Below are 16,342 nucleotides of genomic sequence, written 5' to 3'. Positions count from 1 at the left end.
ATCAACATGTGAAGACCAAACTATATAAGGTTGACATGTTCAATTCATTAGGGAAATCAATACCCGAATCCTAATTCCTAGCTTTCTTTTCAAGTTTTCTTCTCTAATTTATTTGGAGGGTTTTTGGTTTACATCACACCAACACCGGGTGAGATTCACCACTACTTTATCCATTTCAGGTCATGACATCATCAATAGTAATTTAACCCCAAGTGGTGAGAGGTGACAAATTTAGTTTAACAACTTCTTTTAAGTCAACTTTTTGATTTAAAAAAATAGAGAAAAATCAAAGATAAAAAAAATAAGGAAAATTAGTCTAAGGTCCATCTCCCATCTTTAGTAATGGAAGAGATTCACAACATTATTTTATGATGTCTAAGGTCCCTCAACCCCACATTCATGTATTATTTTATGACGGCTTCAAACCTTCACCCTCTCTTTCTTTTCTTTCTCTCTCAGACTCACGTCTCACCTCTTCTCTCTCCTTGTTGCTAAGGCTCTCTTTCGTCGATCCAGCTCGATCAATCCAAGAAGCCCTATGTCAAGAACTCCTCGGCCACTCTTGCTTCGATTGAACAGTTGTATGAAGGTCTTCCACCGTGGCTCGACGACAATCTCTGACCACTCTCGAAGCTTCTTTAGAGCATTGATCCCCTGATCCTATCACCTCCTCCTTCTCGCTATGGTCCATGAAGAAAGCAATGAGAACAATCATGGTTAGATGTTAATCAATCAGAGTTAGAGAATTTTGTGGTTCACGTGGCTCCATCACCCATCCAAGAATGTGCACCAGATGCTCCAGAAGGTAGCTTTCAATTAGCAGTTATAAATAGTGATCACAAGAAACCAAGATCAAGTGGTAGTTTCAATGATACTTCCACAATCTTTTGGTGAAATGGTTGATTTTGAGGATGAGCCTACCTTGAACATTGTGGTTATCTGGGCAAGTTTGTAGAATTGATCTGCTTGAGGATATCATTGAAGATGTAAGAAATAACAAGGTAGTCTTGCTAGTTTTTCAAATTGTTTATTATGATCATAAGCTACTAGAAATTCTTCCTTATTTAACTTTTTGTTATTAGGAACCCTTTCTTATAATCTTAGGGCAGTGAAAACAAAACCACCTTGCTGTTAAACCTTTCTCTGGTTTGGTTAATTTTCTCTGCCATGTTTAATTTTTTCCGTGGTGTTCAATTTTCTCTTGATAGATAGAGGGATTTGAATGTTGATCTAGAGAAATTTGAATATTAGTACAGAGAAATTTGTGAAACGGTCAAGGGATTTTTATGTTAGTCCAGAGATCTAGAGAAATTTGAATGTTAGTTCAGAGAAATTTGAAAAAAGTTCAAGGGTTTTTGATGTTAGTCCAGAGAAATTTGAATGTTTGTCCAGAGAAATTAGTCCAAAGAAATTTGAATGTTCAAGGTCTTGACCCCATAGAATTTCCAAGGATTGCTTTGTATGTTTAATTCATTATGAATATAGACATAAATATAGTTATTGGATCAAGTCTCTTTTTGTAGTATAAGAATAATGTTGGATCAAATCACTGAAGCCATCAAACTGCAGACAACACAAGTGAATTTCTAGTTAGAGGGGATTTCTCTGGGGTTGAGTAAATTTCTTTGGGGTGGAGAGGGAAATTTCTCTGGGTTGAATCTAGAGAAACTCTCTGGTGAGATTTTCTCCATGAATCCAAAGCACTGAAGCCATCAAATTGCAGACAACACAATTAAATTTCTCTGGTTGAAGGGGATTTTCTCTGGGGTTGAGTAAATTTCTCTGGGGTGGAGATGGAAATTTCTCTGGTGAGATTTTCTCTGTGATGTGTCCAGAGAAATTTGGAATTTTCTCTATGATTTGTCCAGAGAAATTCTCTATGATGTTGAGAGACCTTAGACATTATGAAAATATTAAAAGTTCTTTATGCTATAAAATCTTAATATCAAGAACCTTAAAAAAAAATCCCAAAAAAACCAAAGGAAAATCATGTTGGTTCGAAATCTAGTAAGTGGATAAGCGTAAGTGGCTGATTCAATGAGCCCACAATGCTCAGGCAGACCCATTATATTTATAGCATGTGACATTATTATTTTGGCATTAATCATTATCGATGATGTAGTTGGGAAAAAAAAGGGCTTATTTGAGCCTCTCTTTTTTTTTGGGGGGGGGGGGGGGGGCGGCTTATTCTTTGAGCCTTTTTCAACATTTTTAACTGAAAAAAGGGCTTCCAAACTAAGAATTTACAGTGGAAAAATAAAAAATAAAAACCTCTACCATCATTTCCAGCATCCATAATTTATAAAAAAAAAAAAATAAAAAAAAAATGATAAGGAAAAAATTGAAAAATTAGTCTAATTTTTTTTTTTTTTTGGGCAAGTGAACAAGCCAGGAGGATGACATTATTAACTATCGAATTAAAATGTATCTTTTAGGCCCACTTGTTTTAGTGGTATTTTATTTTCATTTTCTATATAATCAAAGGCCATAGTTGAGAGAGATTGTCACGTTTATAATAAATTACTAAAAGAGTTATGATATATATTATTTGTTTGATAACAAATTAAAAAATTATATTTTAAAAAAAAAAAAAATTGGACTTCAATGAAGTTTTGTAAAATTTGTGTCAAAATTTAAAAAATAAATTACATTTTCGTTAATAAAATGCAATTTTTTTGACTAATTCAAACAGTTAATGTTAGAAACTCACAACTTCAAAAAAAAAAAAAAAAACTAAAAATTCATAATTTAAATCTATAAATTTATTTATTACTTGTCCTTATTTTTTCTCTTTTCCTTCACGTAATTGTGTCAATCTGGCGAACAACAAATGCTCTTAACACGAGATTTTTTTAGAGTCAGATTTTATAGTGGTCTGACAAAGCTCTTCATGGCGTACAAAAGCAAAAGCATTACGGACACTCCAAACCTAGTCCAAACTAGGATCAAGACCAGCCAAAAAATCATATAAATGATCCTTCTCAATCTTCTTTTTCTGGGTGGCAGCATCTGTGGCAGACTTCATTGCACTCAGAAGGTCCAATTCGTGCCAAATAAGTTGAAGAGCACCATAGTAATCAACCACAGACTTACCATTCTGGCGTGTCTCATGAGACCGACATCGGAGTTCATACATCTGTGAAGCATCATGAGTAGTAGGGAGACGAAGAAACACAACCCTAACATTAGAGGTCATTGAATTAAGAAGCTAAGATTTAACCATGGCATTATCCTCCAACCAAGTAGAGTAAGCAACATCTGTTTCATTGGGTTTAGGTTTTTTTTCCAGTTAAATACTGCACTTTTCCTCTTCCTGTGAATACACCTCCACACTTTGAGACCACGTGGAGCAATTTGAGCCATCCAATTTGTCTGGGGTGATTTGTAGAGTTGTCTTGATGCAAAGTCACAGTAGTTGGAGAAGGGGTAGCAACAGAGTTTTCATCACCCATGTTGAGAGTAAATAGGAAGAATAGCAATAATCGGCAGAAAGATTGCATAGTAGCGGCCGTAAAGCAGTTTCTAGCGATAGTGGCAGCGGCAGACTTTTCAGACCAGATCGGAATTGGTCGGATAATATGTTAGGGTAAAAATCGCAGAAGAAAAAAGAGAGGAAAAGTTTTAGGATCAATGCTCTGATACCATGCTGGAATATAGCAGATTATTTTATTCTTTTCCAATATGGAGGTATATATAGCTATATGAGGCAATACAGGAAAAGATTTACAATTAAGTAATACAACTAATCTAATTAACAACTACTATGAATAACTAAAAAATGACAACTAATCCCTAGCTGTACACACATCATCAAGTTCTTTAAAAATTCATGAACAACTTTTAAATGTCTTGGATAGGCAGTTATACAGACTGATCATATGATGAAATTAACATGATTGACTTACACAATTCGAGAGCTTAAGAAGCCTCCATACTCATCTTCCAAAGCTTGGGGAACATCAAATTGAAGAAGAGTCACAAAGGGCTTTATACCTGCATATATAATTTAGGACAAACATATGTCTTCACATAAGAATACATATATATATATATATATGCATTTTGACTTGTTAAATAGATTATGAAAGAGTTGAGGTTGAATCAATAACCATTGGCAAGAATCTATGAGGTGTTGTAGTATTTGATTCCTTCTTCTTTCACACCTTCACTAAACCTTCCATCTAATAATTCCAAATTTTGAAAAGAAACAATAAATAAATAGAAACCAAATAAGGATCCATTGATTTGAAAGGATTATAACATTCCATTGAGATATCAGAAGTTTTAAGATACTTTGATTAAACGATGGAAACACATGATATTTGGGATTCCTAAAACCAACATTTTTTTTTTCATTTGCACATTTTTCTTTTCTTTTCTTTTTTCTTTATTTTCTTTCATTATGTTTATGTTTTCATTTTTGTGGCCCAATATCATATTTTTAAGAGCAAAATACCAAAGACAAACCCTCAAGGTTTGATGAACATACAAAATATATATATATATATCCTATGATTTGAAAAGGAGTCTTGTGAATAACTATCCATTGGCCGTTAGAAACCAAATAATGTCAAAAAGTTTAAAATTTCAATACACATTTGACATAATTTCATACATTTTTTTACTATATGTTTTTAAATATTTTCACATATTTCAATGTATAAACATTACATAGTGCATTTCCCTTTCAAAAAATTGAAAAAGAAAAAAGAAAAAAACATGAGGCAAGTTAGTCAATTATAAACCATCTAAGTAACAGAAAAAAATTGTTCGATGTCAACATTTTTTGGTGCCATGTTCGAAAAGGGAGCCTATGTTTACACCACAAATTCAACTTCTTACACCCAACTTTTCATACTCATTTAAAGCTTGGATTTTTTTTCCTCTTTTCACCATATATTTCCGAAGTACTCTCACATCTAACCTTGCATATCTTGACGTCTCTAACCCTCCAAACCCTAACCCACACAACCTATCCCACAACCAGCACCACTTCCAACGACCACCCTAGTCCCTCTCCTATATATATGCCACCCACTTCTCCACCACCATGATACCTACTAACTTTCTTGCTGGCCTCTATCCCTTCTCTCATAATCGTGAAACCCCAATTGACTTACCTTTGCAAATCATGTATGAGAGAGAGAAACAGAGAGACTTTTAATGGGGGAGGCCTAGGGTATTCAAATTGAGAGTGGTGGTGTTTGGTGGTTGTAGGGTTTCATAGAAGATGGGGTGTTGACAGAGGAAAAGAGGGATTAGAGGTGACGGGAAGGGGATAGGGTGTCAAGATGGCAGGATGGGAGTTGACTGGGGAAAGGGTGGCAGAGACAGGGTTTGAGGGAGTCAATGAGCTAGTAGTGGGTGTGATGGAAGAGGAATGGAATAGTTACAAATGGCAGCAATAGGTGGGGGAGAGGGTGGTGTCAATGGTTGGCAGTACGCACTAACAAGTGAGCTGGTAGCAAGTAGCATGGGTTGGTAGAGAAGTTTTTTTGTTTTAGATTTAGAGTTTTTGTTTTAAAATTTAGTTTTATTAAGGGCAATTTATTCGGAAATCCCATCCCAAAAAAGTAAGTTTTGGAAAGTCCTATGAATTTTTGTGGACAATCACAGTCTTATTGAATTTGGAAATGTACACCGTGAGATCATTTCACTATATTTTTTGGAGATTCTTGGGTGAAATATACTACGTTTAGTTTCCAAATGTTGGGTATGAACTTTTGCCAAATGTGTCATTCTTAAAATGTGACAATGAGACATCATTATTAAAATGCCAATTGTGTCATTCTTAAAATGTGATAATGGGGCAATCATTCTAATGCATGCCTTATTGTCTTATTAAACTTTTGTCAAATGTGTTATTCTCAAAATGTGACAATGTGACCTAAAATGACAACTACGATTTTGCAATTTGAAATATCATATTCACATACACATTTTACGTTTCTAAATGTGGATGTGTTTCATTTGAAATTTTTTGATGTTAGACAAGACTTTTTGGATTATAAGAATATTTGGGATTAAGTGGATAAGTTATGGATATAAAATTTAATAGTTAATGTCGTTTTTTACTAATTTACAAGTTGTAATAAAAAGGATTCAAAGTGGGGGGTGTATTGAGCTTGAGAAATTTATTTATAAATTTTATAGCCCAATAAATTCACAAAGTATTCTTGTGTTCCACCTAATCCCATACATTTGAATTCCAATAGGTCTTTTTTCCTATATTAGAAGTATTATGTGGATTATTTTACCCTTATAAGCTTTTATTGTAATATATATATATATTAAATGAAATATATTTAATCATAATTTTCTTTCTATATGGTAATATATATATATATATATATAATACTGTATATAAATATATAAAATTATTATTCTTAATATTTTATTTGCCTCAATGTGAGGAATTCACTTGATCAAAGATCTTTACCATTATTTTACAATGAGGTCTTATCATGGAAGAATATTTGGAAGAGAAGGTTAGTTAACCAATGATAGAGATGATGATGGACTCGCAACAGAGATAATCGTAAATCAACAGTGGACAGTCGTTTTTTTGCTATTTTTATACATAAAACATAGTCTCTTCGTCAGTTTGTATAGTCATTGATATTGTGTAGTTTATTCGCTGGTATTATGCTGGAGTTGATTATATACATATTTTTTCTAAAAAGGTGCATCAATATATATGAAATATTTGATGATTTTTTTATATATTGTTTGATGATTTGTTATATATTGATTGTTACTATGGTTTTTGATTGAGCAATCATTTTTATTGTCATTGAATAATTGAAATAGGCGTTTTTTACTTTTTTTAATTTTGTTTCCTGTTTTCACATCGCAGTGTGAATGTTCACATTGGTATGAGTTTAGTTTTTTTTAAGGATAATTGTATGTTAATTGTAAACTATGAACATTTACATTATATTTTGGTATTATTTTTCTGAAAGTTAGTTGTATGTTAGTTATTTTTATTACAAGTTGGTTAAACAATCATTTTTGTTACCATTGAACAATCGAAGCAGTCAATTTTCACTTTTTTGAATTTTTTTTTATGTTTTCACATTGTAGTGTGAATGTTTACATTGGTATGAATGTAGTTTTTTTAAGAACAGTTGTATGTTAATTGTAAATTGTGAATATTCACATTGTATTTTTATATGAGTTTTATTTTTTTGAAAATTAGCTGTATGTTTGTTATTTATTGTGAACATTCACATATATTTTGTTTTTTTCGAAGATTAATTGTATATTAATAGCCAGATTAGCACGAACATAGTATGTACATAGAGATGTAAATATTTACATTAATTTTGTAATACAAACACTACAACAAAATTTGTCTATAACCACGTTTTTTAGACAATGTTTTTTTGGAAAACGCTTTGCAAAGTGAAATTAAAGATACGCATGTTTCACTTTATAACGGTCATTTCTCTCTAGTGTTTTCTCTTTCCGTCATTTTGTTTTCTCTCCCCATTTCTCTCTATCGTTTTCTCTCTTCATCCTAGATCTAGGGTTTTCTCCATCTCCTCATGCTCCTTGATAGATTCACCGGGGTTCAGATCTAATTCTAATTCCATCGATTCCTGCATCGATTTTGTTGAAATTTCTTGATGGTTTTTTGGTTTTCTTGATTTTGATTCTGATGATTTTGCAGGGGAAGATGGTTCGGTTGAGTTGCACAAATCGACGGGGTTATGAGACCGAGGAGTGAAGAAAGATCAAGATCATCAGGATCGAGATAGGGCTTGGGACCGAGACCGAGACCGATCAAGTCGGAGCAAGAGGAAACCAACTGATGAAATGATAGGGTTTTCTGTTCCAAGAAAAGCTCGAGCGCGATGGCATTGGATGTGCCTGTTGAAGCTCCTCCTCAGGTCTGGTTCTCCTGTCGCTACCATCCCTCAGGTCCTCTCTCTTTATTGCTCCATTAGATCTTCGATCTGGCCTCTCTTCATTCGAATTTTGCTCTTTTTTTTTCTTTTCACTTGCTATTTTTGGTCCGCTCTCTTTTCAATAGAATCTCATTCACTTTGATCTTTTTGTTTTTCAATCTCACTTTTTTCAATTTTTTCAATCTATTTTTGATCTTCTGGTAGATTGGTTTGTCTGTGTATTTGGCTTTCATTACATTTTTGTATCTCCCATATTTTGTTTGTGTTTGTCAGACAAGGGGAATGCAAAAGTGGCTGTGTCTCTGGTTGGATATGATCAGGAACTGAAGGTATAATTCAATTGTGTGCTGGAATGTTTCTAGCATGTGCCTTTCTTAATGGGCCAAAATCTTCTTCGCATTCGTGCGATTTTGTTTTTGGTTGGATAAAAGAACTTTGGCTTGGGTTAGTTATATTTTGTTTTTAAAGAGAGTTGATATGTGTTGCAAAGTGCTATGGAATGTGTATTTGGTTCAACATTTGTGTGCAAAACTATTAATGCAGCGAGGGAGGTAAGTCTTTTTCAGTAATCCTTTTCCCTTAGGTGCCTTTGTATAGATGATTCTAATATATATTTTCCATTTGAAGATGACATGTTTTCTTTTGTTGCTCTGCTGCTATGTTTTGTGGTCATGTTATATTTGAGTGCAACTGTTGATTCTATGTCTTGATTTAAATGTACTGTAGTTCACTAAGAACACTGCAAAAGAGGATCAAAGAGCATGTGGTGCTGGATTTTTTTTCTCAGAAGTTAGAATTGATGAATGAATTTATTTTTTGACAAACATCTTAGAAACATATGCACTTTGGTTTAAGGTTATGCTATTGATCTGTAAAAGTGTTAACTTGGCTAAATCTTTTTTTTGGCATTGGGCCAAATTAATTTGTCGTCTTGTATGTGTCTAAACTACTACGTATTTTGAATAAATGTGTTTTTTGTTACCTTGTTGAGCTTGATCGCATTTTCACATTAATGACTAGTCCATAGGTTGCTTTTAATAGAGAAATTGGCACCCCAAGTGTCACTCTCGAGGGTGATATATTTCAGCCAAGTGCCCATTCTTGAGAATAGTAACGATTTATAATTTTGGTCAGTTGTTACTTGTACTTTTTAAGGATGGGAGGTGCGCGGAAACAGATGACATTCTTCCAGATGGATTTAAACTGAAAAAGGAAGATGGTGTTTTACTACATGTCCTATGCCATGGGCAGAGGATGCCTTACATTTGGGGAGATGATGCAGAAGATTTCCGACCTGAAAGATGGCTCAACAATGGTGTTTTCCAACCTAAATCACCGTTCAAATTCATTGCATTTCATGTACGTTTACAGTTTACTTTTTTTTTTTGTTTACAGAAAAGATTATACGTGCTTATATTTATTTCTGGCAAAAACAAAAATGAAAACATGGAGATGGAACGCGTGATCGAGTTTCCACACGCACGTGGATCGTTGTCCCAGAAAGAGACCGCGTTTGGGTTGGGACATTGCTCCTCAGACCCTCAAGGTATCAAATCTGTTCTCTAGATCTTTGATTTCATAATTTTTTTCTTCTTTTTTCGATTCTATTTTTTGCTAGATCAGGTCGAAATTAGATACGTGGTAGATCAAGTATGAGAAAAGTTTTATGCTTTTATGTTTGATCAATTTTTATTGGCTAATTCATTGTAGTTTCTTATGGATCTGTAAATTTCATGCTTTTATGTGTTCTTTGTTGTTGTCTGTGTTGCTGTGGCATTTGTCATTGGTATATGCTGCTGTCTTCCATGTATAATTGCAATATTATATGCAGTAGCAGATCAGGTAATTTGCAGAAGTGTCTCTTTGGTTTTGTATTTATTGCCATGAAAGATTTAATATATTATATTTCTAAGCCTAGATTTTTCAACTGCAAAATAGTTATTGGTGTTCAGATTTTACAGCTCACGCCAATAGTTGCTTTATTAATCAACTAAATCCGCTACGAAGCATAATTGAAATTATGTTGAACTTCTAACTTTTGAACTATATGTTCTACTACTTACCAGAATTATCTGTGGCTTAAAATATTGTAAATTTAACGTTTAAGCTTGGATTTGAATCCAGTGTTCTTCAAACAGTTATTTGATGGATGACCCCATCACATCACTTGTAACATTTTCATCCTAACTTTCTAGCTCGGTATTGTAGCTAACTTTTCTTGTTCTTTTTTTTTTTTTCTGAGTTTGGACAGAAACTTCTTACTTTGTTTGCAATTTGAATACACCTTATGTCTTTGGGTGAGTGACATCATGGAATTTATTGGCACATTGTCTGCAAGAAAATGTAACATTAATGACACAGGGCAGAATGTAGAAATTTCTTTCTATGACTATAGAGGTGGAACTTGCTAGAGATACTAGTGCACTGACTATCTTGGACTATGTTCCTAAAGAGGAGATATCATGCTAGGAGCATTGGATGAGAACTGAGATCTGAGTTTGGGTTGTTAATTCTCTCTCTCTCTCTCTCTCTAAGTTAAAAAGGGTTCATGGTCAACTATCTAGTCTGTACTTAGAATTGCTTTGCCAAATGTCTGTTTCGTTATTTGACATCACCTTGACTCTGAATGTTGAATGCTTCTTCTTTGACTTGGCATTAACTTCTGTATGAAAACAGGAAGGAGCAACGAAGGAAGAAAAGACACGTTTGTTTGGGTGGATATGGGTTTAGAAAGGTACTAATAGTCTAATAAAATTATTAATCTGATGTTTGGTTAAATGATTAAAGTACGGACTAATAATTTATTCAGATATGGCCTTTCACACATGATGGACTATTCAATTCCATAGAGTGAGATATAAATTTGAGGACTAAGCCTCCAAATGGACTATTCAATCCCACAGGGTGGGATATAAATTGGAGGACTAAGCATCTAAACATATGATAGGATACACAATCTAACGGGATTCGTAGTTCTAGGACTATTAGCGACAAAAATACTAATCTAACTTAATCTAGTCCACCAAATAAACATGGCCTAAAGTTAGCGCCAAAGATGGGCTAAAGTACTGGGGGCATTGGGGAGGAGGGGGGCTAGGGAAGGGTTGTAATAAGGGCAAGGTTCATTGGAATGATAATGGAGGGTGGCCGGAGATGGGGGTGGGAGGACTGTTGGATAAACGATGTTGTAGGGTTGTGGGTTCAAAGAAAAGGTACAGTTAGGATTATAGTGGGTGCTCAAATAAAGAAAAAATAATGCAGAGGAATTTTGGTATAGGTAAAGAAAAAATGTGGAGAGATTATAAAAAGATCTAAACTTAAATAAGTTTATAAAATAGGACTTGTCACTAAATCTTTTTTTTAAAAAATGGATAAATTACACTAATTTTCTTTTAGATTTGGAAAGAAAAAAAAAATACTGAATACTATGAATTTGTTATAATTACACTTCTTTAAGATTTTAATTCCACATTTGCTCCGTACAACTGAGACACTTCCATCCTACAGTCTGGTAGATGAAGAAGACTAATTGACAGTAAAATGTCCATATTGTGAAAACTTCATTTTTTTTTTTACTGATTCTAATGTCATTGTTTATTTTGCAGAAAGAAATTGCGCAGCTTACATGTGAATGTGAACGGCACATTGGGACACAATCTGGTGGCATGGACCAGGTTACATAACCTCCATTACATGCTCCAACAATCTGAGGGCTTTACTCTCAATAGTTTGACATCATCCAAACATACTCCAACTCTTACAAAAACATATTTCTCTTGTATATTGCAACTTGCTAATTTTTAATACATTTTAAGGAAGAAGTCCTTTGTTAAGTTGGTGGCTAGTGTTATTTGTCCTTGTTAGGGATGGATAACAGTTTATTCGATCCGCACAATTCGTCCAAACTGATTCTATCCGCACAAATCTGACCCTACGCGCATGCATAAATAGGGCGAGTGCAGGTCTATTTTTCCATACAAAATCGGGTTTGGGTCAGACCCAACCCTACCCGTGCAAATCTGCAACCCACCCGAATGATCCGCAGCATATGCTTAAACGAAAAAAAAATCTGGGTATGCCTCTCTCAAATTCATTTTTTTATACTCCTTTCTCTCTCTACCAAGCTGTCTCTTTTTTTCTCTCATCTGCTGTATCTCACTCTCTCTCTCTCTCTCTCTCGCCTACCTCTCTATTCATCTCCTTCCCGTCGCCATCGCTCTCATCTCCTCTACCGCCGCCGTCGTCTCTCCATCCCCTCCACTTCTCCCTGTCGCAATGTCGCCGTCGCCCCAAACCAGATCTAGAGATGGCACATCTGGAAGATCTACAGCAAAAAAAAAAAAAAAACAAAAACCGAAGGTACCTAGATCGCCCAGATCTCGCCTCTCCTCCATTTATTTATGGTTTGCAGACTTATTTTGTTGTGGGTTTGTAACTTTTTTGCTTATTTTATTTAATACAAGAATATGCTTTTGGTTGTGTTGTTGTGTTGTGGGTTTGCAAAGGGGTTTGTAACATTTTGCTTTGATTATTTAATAAAAGAAAATGTTTTTATTGCTGAATAATAATAATAATAATCTGTTTTAAGAAAAAAAAACTTCGGAAAAAAATAATCTGTTTAATAATAATCTGAATAATAATAATAATCTACTTAATAATAATCTGAATAATAATAATAATAATATGTTTAAAAAAAACTGCCGAAAAAAATCTCTCAAAAGAAAAAATCTCTCAAAAATAAAAAAAAAAATAATTCACAAACCGCTCGCAACTGCCCGCGCAACCGCATGATCCACCTGTTCAATCCGCAGCCCGCAATGCGGGTGGACGCGGTTCCATTTTTTCCCAACCTGCACCGCATCGGGTGGGTCCAACCCGTCATCCGAACCGCACGAAACCGATTCGTGAGTAGGATTTTAGTTATTTTAATGACTATCAAACGTGTTCATATTATTTTTGTTTGGGTCAGATTGGCCACAACCTATCAGTCCATAATTTGATTCACCTTGCAGGCTATCTCTGTCATGGCTCAATCTGGGTTTGTGGAGTTGATTGATTTCAATCCCATTCGCGCAACTGATGTGCAGCTTCCTGCTGGTGGTTCTTTTGTAATAGCATTCATTGGCCGAATCCCAGAAAGCGGTCACTGCTGCTATAAATTACAATAATCAGGTTGTTGAATGCCGTTTAGCTGCTGTAAGTTTTATTTTGTTTCATTTTATTTTTTGATAGTTGGTGTATATTTTACTTTATATTGCAATTTGGTTGTTTGTTATTTATCAAAAAAAAAAAAAAAAAAAACTTTATATTGCATTTTCTATCAAAATGACCGAAAGCATTAGTCTATGGATTCAATAGCCATTGTGAAGGCTCCTAATTTTAAAATCTACGAGGTCTATTAGCTAAATTGTCCTCCAATGCAATAGTTTATAGACTTCCAAATGCTTTTAGCTTTTTATTGTACTCTTGATATTGGGTGGTTCTGCAGATTGTTCTCAGTATAAAGCTTGGAATGAAACCTCAAGAGGCAATATCCAAAGTGAAAACTCTTTCTGAAGTTGAAGGGTTGTGTGTATCATTTGCTAGCAGTTGTGGATCTTCTGATCCTGTCGTTGCTGTGAAGGTATGTATTTATTTATTTTCTGCAGTAAGGCTGTTTTAATCATTTGTTTTTGTTTTTAATGATGCCTCTACTTTGTGCAACACCATCAGAGGTGGTTGTGATCATGGATAAAAATGTTTATGTTTACTTGGAAAGAACAATAAGTTACACAAATCCATAATCTAATGAGCTTCTAATGGTGTTATACAGGTACACAGGAACTTTTGAGTGAAGAACCTTATAGAGCTGAAAATATTGAGAAAATCACTGAGGAAAACCTGCAATCAATCTTTGCCGATTCTCCAACTTCTTCGGATGTGCTAAAAGTGGCCAGACTATATAAGTTATTCCAGGTAACTTTTTTTACAGTAGCTTTTATTCCAACATCATGATTGAGTTATGATTTAAATTTGTGAGCACAGAATGCTGTTATCCATCGTCTCTGTTTTTGTTAGTTATGAATTATTATTAAAATTTCGTCTGGATTCATAAGGGTGAATGCTTGCTAATTTTTCTTCCTTCAAATCCTGGATTAAACGTGGTAGGTAGAAGGGGCCATTTATGGAAAATTTTCTTCCATATGTGCATTACCTGCATTTTTCTTCATGTATTTTTGGGATGAAGTTTTGGTTATATTGATCCACTAGTTTTTTTATTTTGTTACACAAAATCGATAGTCGCAATCTATTATTCACTAGTCAGAGCATGTTACCAACAGTCAAAGAAGAGCACAACTCATAATGATACCTCTAAAATGGTAGAGAAATAAATTATAACAAAACACAAACACAAGCACAGAGGAACAAATTTAATTTCAAAGAGAAAGAAGAAAATATATGGTGCCACTACAGTATTGTCATATTCAAATCTATTGCTGCAAACAGGGAAAAGGAAGTTGTGCAATTTTCTTTCCGTATATGAGGTAGTGCGAAGAGAAAAACAACATATCTATGCAGATGCAACCACTAGAATCAAAACAAATGGCAATCATAAATCAAGGTTCTAAATTATATTTGGTCTGGCCGTGAATGAAGGAAACTAAAGTAAACTTTTCAAATACAATTAGCTCTTAAATTGTAACAATAAAGTAACATACAAGTGGTGATATGTTTTGGTAACAAATGAAATACAAAATCAAACATGTCTGATAGTTTGAAATTTAAATTCCAATTTCTTGTTTGTGATGGGCTAAAATAACTCATCATATACTAAAATAGTCAACAAAATAAAACACTCATTACATTACTCTTTTTATTTTTTTACACGTGTTTTTATTATTCGCAAACGATACCATGTAATAAATAAATAAATAAATCGGATCTATATCTAAGGCATAGTTTGAATAGTTTTTATTTTTATAATCTGTAACTTGAGATATATACAGAAATTGATTGTTCTTAGAGAAATACTGTTTAGCACTGTCTTTTCCATTACATCGTCCTTTTTTACTCACTTGATTTCGGTGAACATAGGCCAATTCCATTGACGTATCCTGATTGTTAAATCCATGAAAGAGTGAACGGATGTGAAACAAGCGAAAATCTTAAAATTCAAGGAAAATGAACAAATCGTAGTTTTACTTACCATGAAATGTTGGTGAATTTGAATCTGCTCCTTCAGAATCCATAGCTATGAAATCAACAATTAATCATCACTATATAACACCAATGACACATCCATATATCCATACATATATATATCATGTATTTATGTTTGTGTATATGTGATGAACTCATATCACATCATAACAATTAATCATCACAGTGAATGGATGTGAAACAAGCGAAAAACTTATAATTCAAGGAAAATGAACAAATCGTACTATTACTTACCATGAAATGTTGGTGAATTCGAATCATCTCCTTCAGAATCCATACCTATCAAATCAACAATTAATCATCACTATATAACACCAATGACACATCCATATATCCATACATATATATGTATATATATCATGTATTTATGTTCGTATATAAGTGATGAAGTCTAACACATCCATATATCATAACAGTCTAATAGATCCATATAGTATTACTTTGAAGTTGCTGTGTTTTAGTTTTGCGAGAGAGAGAATATGTGTGTGTTTGGTTTTGAAATGCTTTTGAATGATAAACTCATAATACCACATCATAATAGTCTAACAGATCCATATAGAGCATTACCTTGAAATTGCTGTGTTTTGGTTTTGCGCGCAAACACGAGAGAGAGAGAAAGTATGTGTGTGTGTTTGGCTTTGAAATGCTTTTGAATGATAAACTCATAATACCACATCATAACAATCTAACAGATCCATATAGCATTACCTTGAAGTTGCTGTGTTTTGGTTTCGCACGCGCGTGTGAGAGAGAGAGAGAGAGAGAAAGTATGTGTGTGTGTTTGGTTTTGAAATGCTTTTGAATGATAAACTCATAATACCACATTATAACAATCTAACAAATCCATATAGCATTGCTTTGAAGTTGCTGTGTTTTGGTTTTGAGAGAGAGAGAGAGTATGCGTGCGTGTTTGGTTTTGAAATGCCATTGAATTGAATTTTGAAGCGCGAGGGGTTTATAAGGCAGTTTCTATTTTTTTTATTTTATATTTTTTTTATCGAAGTTTCTAGCACAGCACCAACCCCATGGGAGTGGTGTGTGGCAGCTGTTGGTTGGTTTCATGTGTTTGCCATCATGGTTTTAGATGCCATATATACTGTACAGCAGGTACTTAACGAGATTAGAGAAAGAACAGGGCAGAACACAAACAACGATGAAATGAAGGCTTTCGAGCAGCTTTACTTAGCCACACCAACCCTTTAGAGGTACCGAGCCTTTTGTGCTCTAGCGTA

At 34.1% G+C, this 16,342-nt stretch overlaps 1 protein-coding gene across 33 annotated transcripts in view; it reads left to right on the top strand.

Annotated features, from left to right (window-relative positions):
- LOC145789384 (galactokinase-like) overlaps window positions 1-16,342 on the top strand; it is a 187,389-nt gene that overhangs the window by 114,566 nt on the left and 56,481 nt on the right. For 5 of the 33 annotated variants that reach the window (XM_082878780.1, XM_082878782.1, XM_082878784.1 and 2 more), the window contains 7 exons: window positions 7,673-7,923; window positions 8,184-8,239; window positions 9,045-9,456; window positions 10,587-10,644; window positions 11,516-11,584; window positions 11,862-12,269; window positions 12,923-13,101. In XM_082878780.1, coding sequence (XP_082734906.1) covers window positions 7,857-7,923; window positions 8,184-8,239; window positions 9,045-9,456; window positions 10,587-10,644; window positions 11,516-11,584; window positions 11,862-12,269; window positions 12,923-12,962 — 1,110 coding nt within the window. In that variant the 5' untranslated portion in view covers window positions 7,673-7,856 and the 3' untranslated portion in view covers window positions 12,963-13,101. Of the gene's footprint in view, window positions 1-7,672; window positions 7,924-8,183; window positions 8,240-8,930; window positions 9,457-10,161; window positions 10,413-10,586; window positions 10,645-11,515; window positions 12,270-12,922; window positions 13,107-13,398; window positions 13,534-13,722; window positions 14,168-16,342 lie in introns of those variants that run through there. The other 28 variants (XR_014335672.1, XM_082878790.1, XM_082878793.1 and 25 more) reach the window with 16 other exon arrangements.

Source organism: Camellia sinensis, chromosome 7 (genome assembly GCF_055761805.1).
Source record: "Camellia sinensis isolate YWXY chromosome 7, ASM5576180v1, whole genome shotgun sequence".
NCBI classification, from domain to species: domain Eukaryota; kingdom Viridiplantae; phylum Streptophyta; class Magnoliopsida; order Ericales; family Theaceae; genus Camellia; species Camellia sinensis.
Note: the sequence above shows the minus strand (reverse complement) of the source record. Positions and strands in the feature narration are given on the sequence as shown.